Genomic DNA, 22,126 nt, shown 5'->3' on the forward strand with positions numbered 1-22,126 from the left:
CATCACCCGGGGCTAGTCTCCTGCAGTGGTTCAGAGCACAGCCCCTATCCCAGCCATGTGATTTTAGTTCAACTACTAAGCCCTCTGTGCCTCAGTCTCCCTACATATATAACAGGGACAGTTACGGCAGAGTCATTGTGAGGGTAAAGTGAGCTGTACCAGAACCTTCTCACCCAGAGATCAGTTGTTATGATGATCGCTTTGTGAGCCCCAGCTGGACTGCAAGCCTCCTGCAGGAAGAGTCAGCTTCATCCCCTTCCTTTGTCCCTCCCACCCAACCTAGCACACAGCAGGGAGCACAGAGGAGGCACTGAACTGCAGGATACAGGATGCCATGGTCTATGGCCTACACCCCTAGTAAACAACATAGCCCCATACCAGAGCAGCTGGGGAGCCAAGGAACATTCAGACGTTCCTCTGCCTCCGGCTGTTTGGCTGTGGCTTGGCAGATGAGTGGGAGACCCAGCAGCGTGATGAGCCGTCACACGCCAAGCTCTCCCTGCTGCCTGTTGTTGCTGGTGGGACTAGACTGGCCCCAGTGAACCTGGGATCATGCCTCCCATTTCCTCTGTCCACTCACTGTCACCTTTGATTCTGACATAGCCCTGGGAGGACAGGGTGAGGTTCACCGTCCTTCTGGTGCCTTGGGTGTCCTGAGGTCCAGAAAGGTTGGAAGAACTGCCCGTCAAGGTCACAGGTGGCATGTGTCTGCTTCTGGACACAAGATGCCCCTGCTACATTTTCTGCTCCAGCCTACCCCTTAGTCTGGCTCCCCAGCACTTTCCTGAGCCCAGGTACCTCCATAATGAAACGGGAGGAGGACTTTCTCTCAAAGAACACCTTCTGTTCCCTCTTGTTGGTGCACAGGTACTTCTCCTGGGTGCACACAGCATCACAGCCATAGATGACGATGAAGATGTTGGCGTCTGTCCCAGCAGCAAAGACATCGCTGGTGTAGAGGGTGATCTCATAAGGGACAACTGGAGGCGATGAACAGAGAGTAAAGTCAGAGGGGACAGGAGAACAGAAAACATCTAGACAAGTTCAAGTTCTTCACCAGCACGCTGTGCTGGAATGCTTTACCAGGGAGATACTGCCCTAGAGGCTGGGTGGTCACATGGTTGCTTAGCAACCAGGGAGGAGTAGAGCAGGGGGCTAGTGTCCCCTCATGTCCAGCATAGGAAGCCCCTGCTGCCTTAGACCCAGTATCCATGCTTCTCACATGGCAGAGCTAGTACTGCTGATGGGCTGAGAGCACAGGCTCCTCCCGACCACCTGGGCAAGACAGTCACGAGCCTCGGTTTCCGCATCTGTAAAGTGTCCTCAATGTGGCCCTGAGCTGTAGATGTTATAGACAGAAGCCTTGTATTTCAGGGTGCAAATGGCTAGTAAGTCCTCAGGGGTGAGAATCCTTTCTCTACTCCCCTACCCCTTGCTCCAGTCCCTCACTGCCTGGCCATTCCCAGGTCATCCTTGTCACATCTGGCCCCTGAATGGGTTGGACGCTGAGGGGGGCCTTCTAGGCCTCTTCTGCCAGATTTCCTCACTTTACAGAGGCTTGCTTCTGGGGAGGGGAGAGGATAAAAGGAGGGAGCACCAGTGTTTCCCCTGCTCCCCCAGGGACCATCTGTCTTTAGAGGAGAGGCTGGCCCTCGTGCTGTGGGCAAGCAGCTTCCCGGGGGGCAGCGCCCAGCCTGAGTGGAGGCCAGCACGATGCCAGGTATAGTCTGAGGACCCTTTGCTTCAGAAACTCTGTGGGGCTTGTTAAAAACACAGATTCCCAAGCGTTCCTCGGATTCTCTGCAGGGTGATTTTCGTGATCTAACTATTTAATTCAGACTTTACACTAAAATTCGAAGCCAATAATCTAAGAGTCTCAACCATAGTTGAGACCCATCAGCAGGTTATGAGATGAATTTAGTAGGTTGTCACCAGTATTTTAAAATATAAATGGAATGGAATAGAATCAAATAGAAAATATCACGATATGTCTCAAACACACAGTGAGAGTAAAGAATTCTTGTGACATTTTTATTTGTATATCAAGGTGTATTGTTATTCTGGGTTAGAATAATAAGAAAGATTGAACACCCAGAGAAATAGTTCAGTGGAAATCTGCCCTGTGGTCTTAGCCCTTGAATGGGCCGCATGCAAGGTCACCTTCTCTCGGGTGTCCCAGCCTTCCCAGAGGAGGGCCTTGCTTTTCTTTCTTATGCTCACTTGCTGCAGAACTGAACAGGGAGACTTGCAGTGGTAATAGCCCTCATTGACGCTTGCTGTCTGCCAGACTGCACACTGAGCATTCCAGTCCTTATCTCCTCCCCACAGAGGCAATGTTATTATACTCCATTTTACGAGTGAGCAAACCAAGACTTAGAGAGGTGAAACCAGCGGCGGAGCTTGAACTTGAAGCCAGGTTTGTTTGACCCCAAGTATTACATGGTCAGCCCCTAGAGGGGCTGCTGTTATGAAATGGAGGTTGATACTGCTGCTGACCCACAGGTCAGAGGCCTTTGGAGGTGGCCGCTGGTCCCTCAATGGCCTGAACTGGGAGGGCCACCAACAATGGGTTCAGGGAAAGCACAGCCTGACCCTGTCAGGTCCCCAGGCAGTAATGGAGGTGCCGTGTTTGCAGGTTGCTGTCCTTCCTCTAAGCCCTTTTGCCTAAGGCCTGGGATGCCTTGGGCTTTCCTGAGATTAGCTGGCAGTGGGAAAGCCCTAGAAATGTCCACACAGGAGCAGCCACCCGCACCCCTCATTGCTCTAGGCCTGGCTCAGATCTGCTCCTGATTTCTAGTTCTGCCTCTGCCATTGAGTAGCTGTGTGTCCTTGGGCAAATGACTATACGTCTCTGGACCTTGGTTTCCTTGTTTTTAAAGTGAAGGCATTTAACTAGATCTGTGGTATTCGGTTTAACTGTGGAATTCTTACAATGCACTTGTGGCGAATGTTCAGGGAAAAAACAGGATCCTGCCTCCCTCTCTCCTCCTCTTGGCAAATGTGAGTGCAAGACAAAGGGCAGATGGGCAAGCTTTAATATCAGGCTGAAAGTGAATATATTCAAAGTGAGATCATACAATTTTTTTTTTTTTTTCTGTGCAGAGACAGGCCTATCCTGGGGCCTGAGGGAGGAGGCATCAGTCAGGCCAGAGTCCCGTCCTAGGCTGCATGTGGCTCCTGGGGTAGGTGACTCTGGAGCTTTGCTTTGTAACTGCAGGGACTTGACCAGTGGAAATGTCACTTTACTTTGGCTTTGGACCAGGAGATATTTTGATGATCTGGTCATTTTCAGTTTAATAATTTTAGGCAAAAAAGAAAAAAATACTCATCGGTGATTCATTCTGTTTTAAGTAGGAGATGTTGGGAGCGGGGGGAATCTTTTGGTTTAGCTAATTACTTAGTTAGAAAAAAATTGTCTCTGGGTTTGGTTCAGATTTGGAAATATTCAGCCAGATTTTTATACTTTGCTTAATTTTTAGACCTAGGCTATACCTAAATGATTCCAAGATTAATGAACACTTTCTGATGATGAAAGTGGAAAGAGTCAAAACACCACCAACCTGCTCCCTGCGCCCCTTCCCTTTAGTTAGCAAAAGGAATTGCATTTATCTTCTTCTCAAGTTTTTCCCCAATCAAGATAAAATCTCACAATGGTGAGTTCTTTGGTGTGTTAATGGCTGGAATGAGGACTGGTAATGGAATTGGTATGATCTCTCACAGTTAGACCTTTATTTTTCTTTCTTTTAGGGCCTTACAACCCTTCTGCATTTTTCTCTGCCTTGCAGACAGAAAACTCAGCTGGAGAGCTTAAGCTCCAGGCCTGCTTTCACCAGCCAATTAGGAGTGGAGTTTGGAGTAAGTCCCAGATTTCCTTTCCCCGGGTTCAGGGCTCTCCACACAGCCCACACAGGGCCTGCAGAATTTGGGAAATGTGCAGGAGAGCCTAATATCCAAGGTGGGCAGGCTCAGAGAGGACCCTGGAGGAGGGCAGGGGACCGGGTGGCGGGAGCAGGGCCAGCCTTGCCGTGCTTGGTTCCTACATGGCGTGTACAGCCTCGTCTGAAGCTCCGCGTGGAAGAGGTCCCTGGTGATGGTCCCATCGTCTTCATTTTTGGCCAGCCAGCGGCCACAGGGGAACGTCATACACTTTCCAAGAGATGGGGCATCCACCTCCACCCAGTCTACAAACCAGCCTGGAGCCTTGCCTGGAGGAAGGAGACACAAAGCCAATCAAGACATGGTGTAGGCGGCTTCCTTGGCAACTTTAGGGACGTGAAACATCCTTCCCTACTCAACCACAGCGGCCTGTAGCTCCACCATGAACATGCCATTGCTTTTGCTCAGAGCATTAAGTGATTTCTCCTAAAATGTGCACCCAGCTGAGGCTTGATAACACTGCAGCCAGACTGGCAAGACTGAAGGAGCATGGGGAAGGAAAAATGATCCTCCCTGGGAAAAATGAGGTTTAAAGAAGGAAATGGAAGTCAGGATCTAGGAGAAGGGATTCCTTCCCTCGTCTTGGTAGACATGGTTTGAAGACCAAGAAATTGAACCCTGTTTTATGGAAAGAGAACAAACTTGAACAAGTCCTGTGGCTGTAGTGTCAGTGGCTCTAAGAAGGATTGACTAGACCAGTGTCCCTCATGGAGGGGGGTCCCCAGGTCTGCAGCCTCAGCATCACTTAAGAGAAATATAAATTTTCAGGCCCCACCCCAGACCTACTGAATCAAAAGCTATGGGGGGTGGGGCCCAGAAGTCTGTGTTTTAATAAGCTCCCATGTGACCCTGATGCACCCTCAGGTTTGAGAACCACTGAGCTACATCAAGGATTCTCAAATCTGGCTGCACATTAAAATTCCTAAGAGTTGGGGATGGGGAAAGGCTTTAAAAATGGCCAATGTCCAGGTCCCACTCAGAACGGTCTCTGTAACTAGAACTCCCTGGGGGGTGAAGGGCCTGAGGAAGAATTGTGATGGAAGGCAGATGACATCCAAATTTCTGACACCCAAGGGGCCCTCTGCATGGTCCTTTCTTAGTAGGAACAGAGCAGGGCAGGGAGCAGGTGGGAACCAGACCTGTGTTGTCATGCCCGATCCTGACTTTCCACAGATCTCCCAGGTCCAGGGCCTCCACTGTGAAGATTTCAATGCTATCCCTTTCAAACTTGTCACTGTTGGTCTTGGAGGATTTCAGGAGGGTCATTCCTGCCAACCAAATGACCCCCACATGATTGGCTGGGCTTAAGATCTTTTAAACCTGGTCTTTCAGCCCCTTTTATCCCATCTCAAGGCGACCACATTTCTGAGCTTTCATCAAGTTTAGATCATGCAACTGTAATCCACTGAACACCTTTGCACATTTGGCATTTGGGGAGGCATGTCCTTTTATTAAACTTTGCATATCCCTCTGAGGAGTGTTCATATCTAAAGGAAAGGAGACATGCCAAGAGGCTAAATGCTGAACCAGGACAAGAAGAAGGTTGTGGGGCCTGAGTCAACATATTCCCTCCCCCCACAGCCCTCACATTTCCCATTTGGGGAAGGAGCCAGTGACAGAGTCACCACCCCATGTTCCCTGGAGAAACAAGGGCTCCCTCTGTCAGGCCTCTCTGGATGGTAGGAGGAGGGATGGCATTAAATGCTCCCCACCTGACATCTCGCGTTGTTTCTCCTGGGACTCTGGCTGTGATGTCAGTCTGAAATTTGCAAGTCACCCTCCCTCAGCAAGAACTATGCTGCTTCCAAGCCCCCCTCACCCCTGTAAGACTGTTTTCTTGTGGATGCAGCCTCTTCAAATAACCAGCTGTGTGTTGACTCTTGATTTGAGCCCTTAATTGAGACCAGGTTGTGGGGTACCCTATTAACTGTTGATTTTATTTAACATTTTGAAAGTTGCACTGATCCTCTCAGTCTCCTTGTGGAGGGATGTGGTGACCCTAGACTCTACATTGTTTTCTTACCAGTGTCATCTTTCGTGCCAAAGAGCGTGATGAAGACATTGGCATCCGTGCCTGCATTCTTCTTGTCCCCAGTCTTTATGGTCACTGAGAATGTGGTCAATTTGTCTGTCAGAAAAGAAACGCGGAGGGTAAGTGTTAGCTTGCTCCCTCCTATGAAGGGCACCCTCATTGGATTACTTGGGGTGTCTGTGAGGGTCAGAGGCTCATCAGCTGGGATCCCTGGCCTGAGTCTGGGTTGGGAAGAGTTTCAAGGAACGGAGCACAAGTTTCAAGAATGCGAAGACAAGCGTCATAGAACTCCTTTGTCCTGATAATAAGTGTATGGAGAAACTATCATGTTCCTGAAGGAGAGGAGACAAGATCAAGTCTGAACAGCTGCAACTATCCCATCCCATCCCATCTCATCCCATCCCACCCTTCCATCCCATCCCATCCCATCCCACCCATCCCATCCCATCCCATCCCATCCCATCCCATCCCATCCCATCCCATCCCATCCCAGACAATAAATAGGTCTATGCAAAGTCTCATACTTTGTACCCAACCTTTTCTAGATATGTGGGGAATGTCCCCTCCCACTCTTGTTATGGGGAGATAAGAGGTGAGTACAGATACATAGGTCAGTACAGCCCAAGGAGAAAATGCCCAGAGTCCACAGGAGGAGGAAATATGGAGACCTCAGACGGGGGAGAAGCAGAAGACAGGGATGCTGGGGGAATATATCAGCTCCAATTTCGGAGACCTTTCTGCTCCAGGGCAAGGCTGTCAAGGGGGTTGTTGTTTGCACCTCCCTCCTCATCCTCTGAGGGCAGCACATAGGACTCATCCACAGGCAGCAGCTCCCGGGACAGCTGGCCGTCATCCTCCTCCACGGCCAGCCAGCGCTGGCACGGGAAGTAGTACCTGCGGACAGGTGTCATGAAGGAGCAGTCGTGGCTGAGGAGTCAGAGCCCCGGCACTCCCCTTGCCTCCCCCAGCCCCATCTGAGCATTGTCCTCCCATCCTACTGAGAAAAGAGGCTTCTTTCTGGAACAGTCTATTAGCCAGAGCTACTTTAGCAGAGAGCAGGTCTTCAATACATAAGTGCAGAACTGACCAATTTTAATAAAATGACCCAATGCTTCTGGGAGATACAAATAATGTGGCCAAGGAAGTGGCATAGCAGACAGCTGGGGCCATCTAGGAGGGAGGTCCAAGTGAGGGATGGACTTATGCTGAAACATTATTCATTGATAATCTGAACGGATGGAAGGAAAGGAGGGACGAGGCGTGAGAGAGGCAGCAGAGTGGGGTAATGAAGGGCTTGCCTCTGGAGCCAGACTCGGCTTGAATCCTGGCTCTGCTGCTTACAGTTATGTGACTTTGAACATATCTTTACCTTTTTGTATTAGAGTTGCCAGAATTAGCCAATAGAAGACTTCCTGTTAAACTTGAATTTTAGATAAGCAATGAGTAATGTTTTAGTATCAGTACATGTTATTCAATATCTGGGATATACTTATGCTAAAACATTATTCATTGATAATCTGAAATTCAAAATGAATGGGCCATTTTGTAATTTCTTCTGGCAGCCCTACTCTGTGCTTCAGGATGCTATTCTGTAAAATGAAGACAGTATTGCCTATTTCATAGGTTGCTGTGAGGATTATTCTTGTTGAACATTTTATTTATTTATTTTTAAAGAAGATTTATTTATTTATTTATACAAGCACTGGGTACAGTCAGAAGCACGGGAGGGTGAGAGAATTCACCAGAGCCAGAGTGGGGAACAAAACAGGCAGAAGGACCAAAGTACACTGCTGAGGGGAGCAGCGGGCATGGCAGAAGAGGTCTGCGCGCCATGTGGGACCCTAGCTGGCAGCCGGGGATTGAACAGGCACTGCAGAGGCTTTGGGCAGCCTCGCAGCCCAGTGCTCAACCGCTGCGCCACTGGGGAGGCCCTGTTGAATATTTTAAAGTGTATAAAAATGCCCAACTCTAAGTATCTCCTGGAAGAATCCATTATACTATTATTATAGTTACTATTATTATTACTGTGTTTGTTTCCCTTCTCCTCGGTCCAAGGCTAGGATCTCTGGGGCCTGGGGCAGGACTGTTCCCACAGTCCCTAAGTTTCCAGAATAACTCAGTGTCCAGACTGCAACCTAACCCTAAGTTGGGGCCATTTTACCCCATTTGCACCTCTTCTTCACCCCTGTTCAGATGCATAAGATGCATTCAGGAAGTGATTAAAGTCTGGGGAGCAGGGAGCAGTGTGTGCTGAGGGTTTCCTTTCTGTCTGAACCCCACATTCTCTTCCAGTACTTATTGACTTCAAGTGCCAACATGTTTGAGGAGCAGAACCAGAGAGCGTGTGCCCTCAGTCCATGAACTCGAAGAGGTGCAGAGGGGAGCAGTTTTATATTGATGGACATGTACTTAAAGGGTAGGAGGAGCTCAGTGTAGAGCTATAGAAACTAAATTGCAATTAAATTAGTGTTTAAGTGAAAAATTTATATTGTTCTACTTCTCAGTCTTTAAATGTATGAATGGGAAAGTTAAATTTTTATTCAACCAAATAACTTATGAATAATAGACTTTAGCTCTAAATTATGGCCAATTAAGGGAGAGAGACAGAAATAAAGAAAGAAGCAGAGGCGGAGACAATGAAAGTGTGGGAAGTTGGAGGGGAACAAGGACACAGCGAGACGCACAGAGAGTCAGGGAGACTTATTCAGGGAGAGAGAGGGAAAAATCAGAAAGATAGAAAGGGGAAGGCACCAGCCCTCCCACACCCAGGAGCGCGCCTGCGTCAGGCTTGCTGTCAGGGACCATCTCCGTTGTCCTGGGTCACTGCACCGCTGTGTTAAAGCCTCAGCAGCCACAGCTGCAGCATCGTCACCCAGCTCTCCTCTAGATTTCAGTTCCTTGGTGGGGGGGGGGGGGAGGAGGGGAGATCTGAGTGTTGAGTGTTTAGCCTCTGACCAAAGGACCAGCAAGCACCCACGGAAGGTTGTGGGGGGACCCAATGATCCCTGTCCCTTCCTCCCACAGAACTAAGTCCTGCACAACCAGATCTGGGCACTGGGGAGGGTGTAAGCAAGGATTTTAAGGAACAAAGAGGTATGTAGTTCTGACCAGATATGCCAACCACTCCTCTTAGAAAGGGCTATGGAAAGAAGAAGGAAGGGCTTGGGTGAGTAGAAGGTCTAAACTGGGTATCTAAATTATAAGTTTGGGACTACTTATGGTGCAAGTTTCAACTGAAAGTAAAAATCAAATGAACAGATTGCAAAATTGAATGTTGTAAAACATGTATGATTTTATGTGGACTTTCCCATTTTGTGCTGACAGTAAAGACTGTGCCACATCAAGTATAAGTCAACTGGTGATACTGGTAGAGTGTCTGGCAGCAAGAGTATAGGTGTAGAATTCAGGAACCTTGGGTTTGTGACAAGCTATGTGACCCCAAGAGTTTCATTCCCAAGATAACATCATCTGTAAGGACTTTTCTTTCTCAATATTCCATGAGCCCCAAGAACCCTGGAAGAGCAAGGAGCTCCAGAAAACATCTTGTTAAATGAAACTTAAGGGGAAAACCTGAACAAATTTTTTGTCCAAACTTCATTGTTGAAAGTTCACTCAACGTGCTTGCAACAGGTAATGGAATCCAATCTTTCAGTGCTTAAGGATCTAATGAGACCCCCAACTATTGATCAGAATAGGAACCTTTGTCTTGGAGACAAAAATGGAGGTGGAGAAAGCATACTCCTGAACTAAAGGATAAGCCTCCTGAAGACAGATCACCTAGGTAGGTGCATTATTTCCAGCTGAGGTTAATCGAGACGCTATAGGCTTTAAGAGAAACATTTACCATGTCCTGAATTACCCAGAGGAATGAAGATTGGGGCATCATCCAGGATTCAGGGTTATCTTCAGAAATAATCTTTTTGATCAAAGAAAACTAGCAACACGGCAGCACATCTAGTGACAGAGCACCTGGTTTTTGTCATACGTGAGCCCGTCCTCCTCCCTGGTGCCCCAGGCTCCTGTCCCATTCATTAACTCAGGGCAAAAAGGTTTGGTTTGTCCTGTTTACTCCAGAATATGCAGCCAGGTAGATTCTCCATATGCATGTAATTAAATTTGTTCTCTTTCTTCTACCGATGTGTCTGATGTTAATTTTATCAGTCAACCAGCCTGAGAAGCCGGAGGGGTAGGAGGAGATGTCCTCTCTGCCCCAAACACCACTCAGCGAGGGAAGAGGGGGAGACAAGGGAAGAGAAGAGTGGAGGAAGGAAGGAAAAAGAAAGAGGAAGAAGAGAGATGAGTCATGAGACAATTCCATTTACAAGAGGAATGCAAAAATGAAATAGCTGGGCATGAACTTAACAAGCATGTGCAGCAGCTCTGTGAAAGATTATCAAGCACGCCTTAGATGGCCAAGGGGACATTTGGAGAACAAGGCAGAAGACAAGATCAGGTCAGAACAGCCCCATCCCACCCCATCCCATCCCATTGCATCCCATCCCGTTGCATCCCATCCCTTCCCATTCTGGACAAAATGTCTATGCAAAGCCTTATACTTCATACCCAGCCTTTTGCTAGACATGTGGGGATACATCCCCCTCCCACTCTCGCCGTGGGGAAACAAGAGGTCAGTACAGCCAGAGGAGAAAATGGCCCTAATTGTTCCAGGGCTGTGGCCTCAGCTTCCTAGGCTGCTGTTCCTTCCTCTGTCAAGGACACTACCCCTTCCCAACCAAGCAGGGTCAGCACACTATGGCCTGTGGGCTAAATCTGATCTGCTACCTCTTTATGTGCACCCCATAAGCTAAGCATGGATTTCACATTTTTAAACGGTTGAAAAAATTCTAAAGAGCAATCAAAAATTATGTGAGATTCAAGTTTCAGTTTTTGTAAAGTGTTGCTGCAATGCAGCCACATCCATTCATTTAGGTGTAGCTGTGGCTGCTTTCCTGCTGCAAAAGTAGAGTAATTGTGACTGAGATTGAAAGGCCCCCTGAAACCTAAACTATTTACTCTGGTCTTTACAGAAAAGGTTTGTCTATCCCTGGTCTGGCACATTAAAACAATGTGCTGAAAATTGCTTTATTCATGGCAAGTCTTATGCAGGCAATTAAGTGTGGGCATGAAGTTAGGGCAAGTGAAGGTCTGCCAGGGAGAGAAATGCCGATCACTCTGAATTGATGTGCCTCAAAGCTGGATCAGACATCCAAATGTAACCTGTTAGGGTGAGTAGGCCCAGGGTTTGCCCGATGAGAAGAAGGAAGGGAGGGAGGCAGTGCCCCCAGGGCCAGCTACAAGGGCCACCTCACCTTCACCCTTGGTCATCACAACTACACCCCTGGGTCCAACCCTCTTTCCAGGACTCTCTCAGAGCAGGCATGATCCCTCCCTCCCCTGCACCCCAACTCACGTGATCTCATTGTTCACATCAGTGATGTCTATTCTGTCCAGGAACCAGCCCGGTTTGCTGCCTGAATTGTCATGGCGAACCCGAATCTTGGTTAGGGCCCCCAGGTCAATGGCGTAGATGGTAAAGGTATCTGTCTGGGGAAAACCAGGGTAGCACTCAGAGGAGTGGCATCTCTCTCAACCTCACCACCAGCGTCACCCTCCTGGGACCTGGGGCAGCCAGCCAGAGGCCAGGGTGGAAGCCACAGCTGGCTGTCTGGTGTTGGTTTGCACTACTGGTTTTTAACCTGGCCCTGCCAGAGGTTATTCACCCTCTCACTATGTCCCTGCCGGTAGAGAGAGGGGAAGAGGAGTAGCCAGGCTGGCTGGATGCTCACATTTGTGTTGCATGTTGTGTATATGCACACACCCACTGCCTGGGTGTGTGCTGCGCTGGATGCCATGAGAACATGTGTGCATAATCTCCTTCAATCACAAGTTGTAAGCACCTGCTACAAGCCAAAGTGCAAATGCACAGTGATTTACAGAATCCAATGTGTAAATCTAAAGTGATTTACAGGAACAGACTTGGACTTGCACCACTGGGTAGAAGACAGACTTATATCCTGCAAGTGTTGGCTGTGCACGGAGGAAGCTGGCAGCAGCAGGAACCAAGACACAACTGGGTCTTCTTGACCACCATATTTTTTAACTCTTTATATTAAAATAGATTTTCAAATTTACAGAAAACTAACAGAAATTGTGCATTGAAGCTGTGTGTGCCTTTCACCTAGATCCTCCTCTCATTTGCAACATTCGCTTTCCATCTCTCGTTTTTTTCCTGAATTATTCGAAAGTCAGTGGCGGATATCAAGTCCTTTCACCCCTAAATTCTTCAGCGTAATTTCCTAAGAACAGGTCATTCAGAGTACAACATATTCAGAGTACAATTACCACAGTCAGGAGATGACATTGACACAATATTATTATCTACTATCCAGTCCATATTCAAATTTTATCAATTGTACCAGTTATAGCCTACGGTAAATTCTCTTCCCACTTGGGATCACGGTGGCTCTAATTTTTATTGGAAATACGAAAGCACCAAAATAGACACCAGAGCTCTGGACTGACCACAGAGCATCCAGAAGACTCACTGTCCTTGAAATGAGCTCCACATCTTTGCTGATGCAGCCCAGGCTCTCAGAATACCTCTCGCGTGCACCATACTCACTGTCAAGACCCAGTTTCTGCTCTCCATCCCCCCACGCTTCCCCCAAAGCCCCATCTGACTGCTACCTCGCCTCCCTTATACTCCGCCACAGAGCACTGGCACTGACAGAGTAGGTGCTTCTGTTATACCTGGTTGGGAAGAAAAGAAAACCACAGGACACACAGCAGATGCTGTGCCGGGCGGGGCTGCCTTGGGAATCACCAGAAAGCTCCACAGCTCCCTTGGGGTACCAACCACCCGCCCAAGGCCAGAGAGCCCACACTCTACCTGCCCCTGCTCAAACTTGTTGGACTTGTCTGACTTCTTCAGGGGCCGCTCGCCCGTGTCTCCATGCTCCTCGCCATAGATGGTCAGGTAGACATTGGCATCGGTGCCAGCCTTAGGCACATTCCCTGTGATCACCTGGACCTCGTAGGTGTTGGCTAGGGCCAAGGAAAGATACAACTTTGAGGACACCTGGGCCTCAGCCTCTCAGGTCCAGCCAGATTGTGGGAGCAGGAGGAACCTGCAGCTACATCTGGGCCTATGTCACCTGGTAGCAGACCTGCCCCTCCTGCCCACCCAAGACTCCCTTCACAAGAAGGCCAGGAGACAGAGTCATGGCAATATTCGCCTTCAGCCACCCTCCTAACTATGTTCCCCACAGCTCCTAATAGTGAACATAGCAGGCTCCCACAAGGTGGTCCACCCCTCAGACAGCTTCAGAACCCCAGCAATCCTAATCCTAAACCCAGAGGGAGGGCATTTCCTCCATGGGAAAATTCCAGAGAGCTGTTTGGGAACACAGTGGGTACCCACCTATGGGGTCTCTGTGATAGACCCCCCTCTCCTTCCCTGGGCCCCCCTCAGGGGATGTGACCCCTCCCCAGGCTTACGCTCTGGTCCTGGCCGCCCTGACGGCACCAGTTCCACCACCAGTTCATTGTCCTCCTTGCCCCGGGCCAGCCAGCGGTGGGCCTCGAACTTGTATTCCTCGATAACCTCCTGCATCCCCGGCCCAAACTCATCCTCTGACTCCTCCTCCTCCGTCTCTTCCTCCTCCTCTTCAGAAGAGGACTCCTCCGAGGAGGACTCCTCCTCTGACTCTCCTTCGTCCTCCTCGTCGCTGCCTTTCTTTTTTTTCTTCTTTTTCTTCCTCTGCAGCTTGGCCTTCAGCCGCTCCTTCTTGAGTAGCTGCCGCAGCTTGTCCTTTTCCTTCTTCCTCCGGGCCTCCTCCTCGGGCGTGAGGTCCACCTCCTTTACCACCAGGTGCCGCAGCCACAGCGTGTCCACGTACCAGCTGGGCCCGAAGCCCTCGCCCGTGTGTCCCAGCCGGATCTTGAAGATCTCACCCACATCTGCTGCCTCCAGCTGCGCAAAGTGCAGGGCAGTGGCTGGGGGACCCTCACGACCTCCCGCCTCCCCTGCAGAGCTGGGGACCCTGCACAGTGGCCGGACCGAGCGGCTGGGAGCCTCCACACTCAGAAGCTTCCAGCAGCTCTTTCAGGCCTACCATTCCAGCCTGGTTTCCCTGCTGACCTTCAGGACCTCTTGCTGGGCTCACCATCTACCCAGACACTATTTCCCAAATGCTATGGTCAGGTTGGGTCCCGTTCCTCTCTGCCCCCCCACCCCCACCCAACACAACACCTGTGCACTCACACACATACACACTCATGCACACTCACACAAAGTAATCATCACATCATACTCATTTCCTATTATTCCTGTTTCCACATCTTGGCTCATGCAGGTCCTTCACCTGGAAAGTCTTCTTCCTCTACTCTGGCTCTACCTAAAACCCATTCATTCTGATTCCTAAGCCTTTTAACTACTTGGTTTTTTTTGTTTGTGTTTTTCTGTGATCCCTTCCCAAAATTGTTTTTCAGTATTAATCTGAAAAACTTTTAGATAAGTAAAAAATAATCAGGTTGTTTTTCAAAAACAAAAACCTCACCTGTATCCCCATTGGGCCCTGCTCACTTCTCCCAGTAGACAGCCTCGCCCTTCTCAAGAGCTCATAGGGGTTCAGAACTTGGCTGCCACCCTGGCCTGCCCTAGATGCCTGCTTTGTTCACACGAGCTGGTGTCTGCTCACCCAAGTGAGAATTCGGTGAAGGCAGAGCCCTTGTTTGTTACTTCTCTCCCCACTGGCCTAGCACACAGCTGGCCTAGAAGGTATTGACAGATTTAGTTCCACAGGTCCTTGGCCTTCAATCTAATATTCTGTTCTAAAGCGCACAGTGAGGTGAGGTGGGACCCTGAAGAGCTCAGGGGAGGGCTCAAGCAGGCTCCCTGCCAGTCAGGCCACTCCTCAAAGCCAGGTCCCAACAGTTCACCTACTTGAACGTGTAGAACTGAGGTTAAGACTGTCTCATGAGTTGTTCAATGCCCCACAATTGCAGTCCAGACCTAAGCAGGAAGTTGGGTCTTCTGATTCACTGTGCATGAAACTGCAATGCAGCTAAACCCACATTTGTGAAAAAAATAATAGCCAGGATGGAACCCAGGACCCCTAGGAAAGAGGAATTTATTCTTCCAGCTGTGTAGACATGGACTTGGGACCTGGTCAGTGCTTCTTCTGCACATTAGTTCTCTTTTTTGAGTTTTCCAGGTCATAGCATCCCTGCAATCGCTCGCCACCTCTGTCTGTGCAGCTGCGGGTGTACCCCACATCCAGCTGCACAGTCAGTCAGCATCCAGAAGATTCCCTGCTGTGTCCCATCTCTGCAGTAATTTTCCCAAGTATTTTCCTGACACGGTTAAAAAAAAAAAAAAAGAAAAGTATTTTCTTGATATTGTCTATTTTGACCCTTCTAGGGACTGTGAAACAAGTCAGGTAGTGATTGTGAAGCTTAGTTTGAATTGATGAAGAAGCTGAGGCTCAGAGAGGGAAAATGTCAGTGCTTCTGCCTCCTCAGTCAAGTACTGAGGGGCTGGACTCAATGAGGACATTCTGGCACTAATGTTTACATCATAAACCTGTAACCCAGGCCCACCTCAGCCAGGAACTTCTCTTCTGGGCACTGGGTTAGCTCTTTGCTTAGCAGCTGTGGCACACAGACAGGCACAGAATACCCGGTATGAATATCCTCCCTGTACACACATGTCTGCAGACACACACGTACACATGTATACATAGTCGTACATGCACATATACACCAGTATGCCATATAAAACATGTGGTCCTAAGGGGCACTCTCCAACAAACAACATGCTCACATTCTCATCTTTTCTTCTTCTCTACTTAAAGGGGAACTCAGAACACAGCAAACCACCCAATATCCTACTTAGAAGATATAACCCTGTCCTCAGGCCAAGAGAGCTATAGAATCAAGAGGCCACAGGGCTGGGAGTGGATGTGGTAGCTAAGGGCCTAGTGCTGCATTTCGCTAAGTTAGAACCATCTTTAGTGTCAGAGTTGGCAGCACGTTAGTATCACTGGTAGAACTCTTAGAAGCACAAGCAGAAAACATAATTCACCAAAGAGGCTAATTGAACTAATCCTGGTGTGAACTAGGCAAAACCCTTTTCTCAAGTTACCCAGGGATGAGAAACAATGATTTAGCCCAATCCCTTCATTTTCACTTGTCTGATGTGCCCTCTGCTGGCACCCCCGCTGCCTTATCCCCACACACCTGGAACGTGTCCTTGGAAGCTCGATCAAAGACTTTTGAGCGGCTGGAGAGGAAGAGCACTTCTGTCTTGCCCTCGTCACCATAGATCTGCACGTAGACTTTGGAAGTGGTGCCTGCACCGCCCACATCACCTGTCCAAATCTCAATTTCATAATGGACCACTGGGTGAGCACATGGAGGAGAAATGGGATATTTATAATTATTTTATAATTATTATCATTAAAAAGAAAGAATAATAACAACAATGGTAGAAACAAAACAAACATCTCCCATGTGTCTGGAGCTTCCTAGACATAACCTCATCAATATCATGGGTATGCCCGATCATTCCCATTTTGCAGGTAGACAAACTGAGGATCAGAGGAATTGAGCACGTGGTTGAAATGACAAACCCAAGCAATCAGACTCCGAAGCCTGACCATCCACTGAGACACATGTATCAGGAACCAGGAGTGAGAAGTCACTCCAACTGGCACTCCCTGCTGCGAGCATAACCTGGGAGACACTATGGGGGCAGAAAGAAGCAAAGGCTGTGTTTGCTTCTTTTCCTTATTTTCAGTAAAGTCCAAGGGGTTGAAATTATACTCTTCACTTAAACTTTCAAATGACATCCACAGATACATCTATACAGACAGTTCCCATGTTTTGAAGTAATATTTAATCACTAAGCTGTTAGAGGGTGGAGATGTGTTACATGTAAGCGCCTCTAGAGGGCACTTCCCAATGGAGAGAAAAAGGTCTTTAGAAGAGCTACAGGACCATATTTTTTCAAAGTGATATTTACAAGACTTGTCCTCTCAGCAATGCTTATAAGACAATATCATGATTTTGTTTTTCAAGTAAATACTATTACTGTCAACAAGACGGAGGACTATGGCAATGTGGGAAACTGAGGACTGAAAATAAGAGGACTCAGTTTCTAAGTCCCCGGAGAAGCTGAACCAGAAATACCAGGCTCAATTGGGAGTGAAGGTGGCCTAGCTCATAGATTATAAGAAGACTCAGTAAAAACTGGCATTTTAAATAGGGAGAAGCCCCAACTTCATTCCCTCCCTTGGTTCTCAGAGTAATAGGCAATGAGAATTATACAAAATTAGGATGGATAAAAATGAGCATTCAGAAAACAAGAACCAGTTATTATAAATGTAATAGCTTAAATAAATATTCAACAGTAAGGGTAAAGTCAAGGACAGTTCTCAAGAACAAAAAGGAAATTTCCCAAGAATAAAATTACAAATGACAGAGAAAAAGTAAGAAAATCAAAGGAGGTGGAATAGCTAAGAGTTCGGTTCTAAAGGAAATAGAGTTGGAAATTGTCAAAGAAATAATACAAGAAAATACTCCAGAATTAACAAATACTTCTAGGTTGAAGGAGCCCCTGAGTTCCTAGAGCAATTACTCAAGCTAAAATCACAAAAGGCAGTGAGACCATCTTGAAATTTCAGAAGGTCAGTGATAAACATAATTTTCTATAAGCTTCTGGAGAGGAAAAAAAACCCAAAGGTGGATAGTACAAAGGCACCTAACTTATCAGCTGCAACACTGGAAACCAGAAGATGGTAGAATAATTCCTTCTAATCTCTAAGGGGAAATGGGTTCTAACTCAGAATTCTGTTACATCAAGCCAAACTATTGATCATTTTTGAGAAAAGAGGGGCCTCCCTGGTGGCGCAAGGGGTTAAGCACCACACTATGAAGCAAACCTCAGCTTCTGCAACAAGAGTTCGATCCCCGGCTGGCCAGGGAGCAACCCACATGGTATAGCAGACCTCTTCTGCCTCGTCCGCTGCTCCCCTCAGCAGTGTGTTTCAGTCAGTCTGCTTGTTCTGTTTCCCACTCTGTCTCTGGTGAATCCTCTCACCCCCCACATCTCTGGCCTGTATACCAGCTCTTGTATGCATAAATAAATAAATCTTTAAAAAAAAAGACTAAAGGCATTTGCAGACATATTAAGTCTCAGCATATCTTTTTCCATGCACCTTTTCTTAAGAAGTTACTCATGGAGAAGGTACTCTACTAAATTGAGGGAATCTACCAAAAAAGAAAACATGAAATGAGGGAAATGGATGTTCCAACCTAGAAGAGTGGAGTTTCCAAAAGATGGGAAAAAGAAAAGGACAACTTCATGGAACCCAGAGCAGAAGAGCAGAGGTTCTTAAAGGCATCCCTTATGGTGGAGCATGTGGGAGAAAGAGGTTGAGAAGAAACCATAATTCTTTTTGGGTTTGAAAATAGGAAGAGAATTTTAGTTCTACTGGAGACATGGAAATTGGATGGTGTTATAGGTATGTCACCACTACTACCCCCCAAATTGGTATATTGAAGTCTCAACCCTAGCGTCCCAGGATGTGACTATTATCTCTGGAAACAGTGTGTCTAAAGAGATGATTACATTAATTAAGGTCATTAGAGTAGGCCCCAATCTAATATTACTGGTGTCCTAATAAGAAGAGGAGATTAGGACATAGACATGCACACACAGAGACCATACGAAGACACAGCAAGGAGGTAGTCTTCTACAAACAAAGAATTAATCCTCCTACAAAATCCAACCTGCTGATACCCTGATTTTGAAAATCATGCTCTGGAACTGTAAGCAAATAATTTTTTTGTTATTTAAATTAGCTAGTATATAGTATTTAATTATAGCAGTCCTAGCAGATAGGTGAGTAGAGAGGAGAGTATATAGCTATAAAGAGGTATATGAAAAACTATACAAATTAAAAACTGAGGCTATTATTAACTACAGAAAAAAACAAAAAGTTGCACAAAAATATGAAAGCCACAGGTGTTTCAGTAGTGAATACAATTTACGTAGTCATAATGTAGAAATTGAATGTTGATATAATCTTACTGAAAACTGCAAGGCGGTAAAGATGTTTGTGTGCATGCATGTGTATGTGTGTTAGAAGGACTAAATTCTACTCTTCTACATTACAAGGTCAATAGTTAACATCTATGACTTATAAAACTAAAAATATGGATGTAATTTTTAAAGGAAAAAAGCTAAAGTAACGAAAAAGTTGTTACCTCTGAAAAAGGAGGGTGGTGCTTTTGTTTTTCTGCCTTTTTCTTCTTATTTAGCACCTACGTTACACTGATGGAAATCAAGTTTTAATTTATAAAAAGGGGAAAGACTTGGGTGTTCACCCTGACAGGTACCATTACAAAGCAGGTGGATGTGACACAGACTCCAAGGAACTTACAGGTTATCTGGGGAGAGAAAATACACACACGAAGAGACACACAAGGTTCTGGAAGAGGAAGAGGCAAGTTGGCACTCGGGCTTTCTCTGGGGAAGTGAGTCTTGGCAGTTGCTTTCAAGGCAGATGTAGAAATGCAGGGGTGAGGAAGGAACATTCTCTGCCCAGTTTTAGTCCCTTGGCTTCCTAGCCTCCTAGATACCCACTTGTTTCTCTGCACCTGCCATCACTGATGCTTCTCACATCATGCAATGGGCGGCCAGATCTTTGAGATATGTCCATCCTATCCAAAAAGGTTCCCCATCCCCACACCACTGCTAACCCCTAACCCTGTTTCATTTTCTTCCTAGCTCTTACTTGGCATTTTTGTTTCTATTTACCGCTTTTCTTTGCCTGGTAGAATGTAAAGGCCATGAGGACAAGGATTAGGTCTGTTCTGTTCATGGCAGCTTCCACAGAGCCCAGGGCAGTGCAGGCACAGAAATATTTAATATGTGTTTATTGAATAAATGAATGAGTAAACAGCTTCTATCTCTTCTACCAGTCTTCCCAGGGGAAGACACCACTATGTTTCAAACTCCTCTTGCAGACTGGGCTGAGAATGTACATTTATTAATAAAACCATCTGATGATGTTATCCCAGGAAAAAAATGTTCCTTCCATCAAATCCTCAGTTTCCCCATCTGTAAAATGGGATCTTTTATTCTCCCAGAACCATGGTACCAGAGGCAAATGGAAGCCCCCTTTACCTCCCCATAGCTCCTCCCCCTTAGAGACAGACCCAGATTATCACTCCTCCTTCCCCCTAGCCCCATCCCTCAGGGGAAACAAAGCTAAAGGCCCCACCACATCTGCTTCCATACATTTCTGGATCTCCACCACCTCGCTGGGATAGAGCTCCACCTCCAGGCGCCTGTCTGCCTTGTTCTTGTCCAGCCAGCGGTTGGCCGGGAAAGTGTACTGCTTGCCTTGGCGGGGCACGCGGATCTGGACGCTGCCCAGGAACCAGCTGGCACGCATGCCAATGCTGTCATGCCCGATTAACAGCCGGTTGATCTGGAAGGAAACCCAGGGTGCAGGTGAGCAAGAAGCTGGCGCATAGAAACCTCCAGGCTTCCCTCCATAACTTTTCTGAAACTAGCACAAACTGCTGTCCTCCTGCTGGGTCTCCAGTTCCCAGGAAAGGTGGGTGTCCCAGTCCTGTTCCTGTCCATCATCAACCAGCTGAGGGATACCACCTCTCCTGCCTGCTGCCTCCAGGGGAATTGTGAGAAGCAGGTGGGATGCATTTAAGTGGCAACTGTGACTGCTCCAGGGGGTATTTAACCATGTTAGGAAGTGGCTGTGCAGGAAAGCTAACGTTCCAAATATCAGTGACTGCTTCTGCTAGCACGCTCGTGACTTGGTTTGGCTTGAAGCAGGACACAATTGCACACGTCTGCACTTCTTTGACGTACCCATCCTACAGGTAACAGACAGCGGGACAGCCCCTCAGGGCTTTGTGGGTTTTGTGCCTCGTTCCTCCTCTACTCTGGGGCCTGAAGAACGTTTTTTTCTTTCTAGAGTCCACTTGCTTTGCTATTTTAGCATCTCTGCCCCCAGGCAACCTAGATGATCTCACAGAGGATAGTGTCATCGTCCTATATACTTGACTTTTCAGTGTCTGAATGACTATAATGTTCTGTTGTTGTTTGTGGTGGTGGTGGTGGTGGTGGTGGTGGTGGTGGTGGTGGTGTGTGTGTGTGTGTCTGTGTGTGTGTGTGTTTTGGAATGCTACAAACAGGGCAATTGTAACCTCAGATGGAATTATCAAATAGCCTTCAAGATCCCGTCTAGCCCCTAGGTTCTCTTTGTGATGGCTTGGAAGGGTCACACCAGCCATGAGCCCTGTGCCAGAAGGCCAGATTTAGAAACTTGCCCACAGGAAGTCTGCTGCCGTGCTTGTGAGTACTAAGTGCCTCTTTGCAGCTGGTAATGGAAACTGCGTCATAGCTGAGTGCTCGGAGCCCCAGCCCCCTGGAATCTCCGGGAGAAAACCAGCAATGTTCACACGGCCTGAGAGCCTCTCTGGTGTGTGCCACGGGACTCTGGAGAGCTGGTTATCTTCCTGGAGACAGGTCTATGACAGTCCTGGGAGGATGAGCTGAGAGTGAAGGGACTTCTGAAGTCTGGGTCATATCAGAAGTCATATCAGAAGTCATATCAGAAGACACATTCTGATATGACTAGAAGCTCCTTAAAGGGCTGTTTCAACTGCACAATGCCAAGACAGACATAGAGCAATCGCTCAGTCAATATTAGGTTGTGTTTATTGAGCACTTACTGCATGCATTTGTGTGTTACTAACATAATTAATGCTAATAACAATCCCACTAGGATGCCCTGCTATTATGACTGAGAAAATCAAGACAAACAGAAGTAAGTTATGCACAGTGGGTAGGTGGAAATGTTGGGCCTCAAGCCCAGGCAGTCAGCAGACAGAGTCCCAGCCCAAGCTTTCAGCCTCTTGGTCACACTGCTTGTTGAGGGGTTTTCAGAATCACAGAAAGGCCCCAAACACCACCCCCTCCTCTCGGATGTCTCTTTAATCCATAAGGATCTGAATCCTTTGTAAAGGGAACAGTATTTCACTCTACAACTGCCAGTTTGGTTTAAAATGTACACACATTTTGATCAAGGAAAACTGTAATTTAAGCTCATTACTATCAGGGTAGAA

The 22,126-nt window shown here is 47.4% G+C and overlaps 1 protein-coding gene across 4 annotated transcripts in view; it reads right to left on the reverse strand.

Annotated features, from left to right (window-relative positions):
* Window positions 1-22,126, reverse strand: part of LOXHD1 (lipoxygenase homology PLAT domains 1) — a gene marked incomplete at both ends in the record, with an annotated part of 125,188 nt that overhangs the window by 46,339 nt on the left and 56,723 nt on the right. For 2 of the 4 annotated variants that reach the window (XM_084252106.1, XM_084252105.1), the window contains 10 exons: window positions 799-980; window positions 4,041-4,205; window positions 5,076-5,204; window positions 5,960-6,064; window positions 6,702-6,862; window positions 11,379-11,512; window positions 12,858-13,012; window positions 13,466-13,940; window positions 16,208-16,368; window positions 20,274-20,466. In XM_084252106.1, the coding sequence (XP_084108232.1) occupies window positions 799-980; window positions 4,041-4,205; window positions 5,076-5,204; window positions 5,960-6,064; window positions 6,702-6,862; window positions 11,379-11,512; window positions 12,858-13,012; window positions 13,466-13,940; window positions 16,208-16,368; window positions 20,274-20,466 (1,860 nt within the window). Of the gene's footprint in view, window positions 1-798; window positions 981-4,040; window positions 4,206-5,075; window positions 5,205-5,959; window positions 6,065-6,701; window positions 6,863-11,378; window positions 11,513-12,857; window positions 13,013-13,465; window positions 13,941-16,207; window positions 16,369-20,273; window positions 20,467-22,126 lie in introns of those variants that run through there. The other 2 variants (XM_084252107.1, XM_084252108.1) reach the window with 2 other exon arrangements.

Source organism: Talpa europaea (assembly GCF_964194135.1).
Source record: "Talpa europaea genome assembly, chromosome: 13".
NCBI lineage: Eukaryota > Metazoa > Chordata > Mammalia > Eulipotyphla > Talpidae > Talpa > Talpa europaea.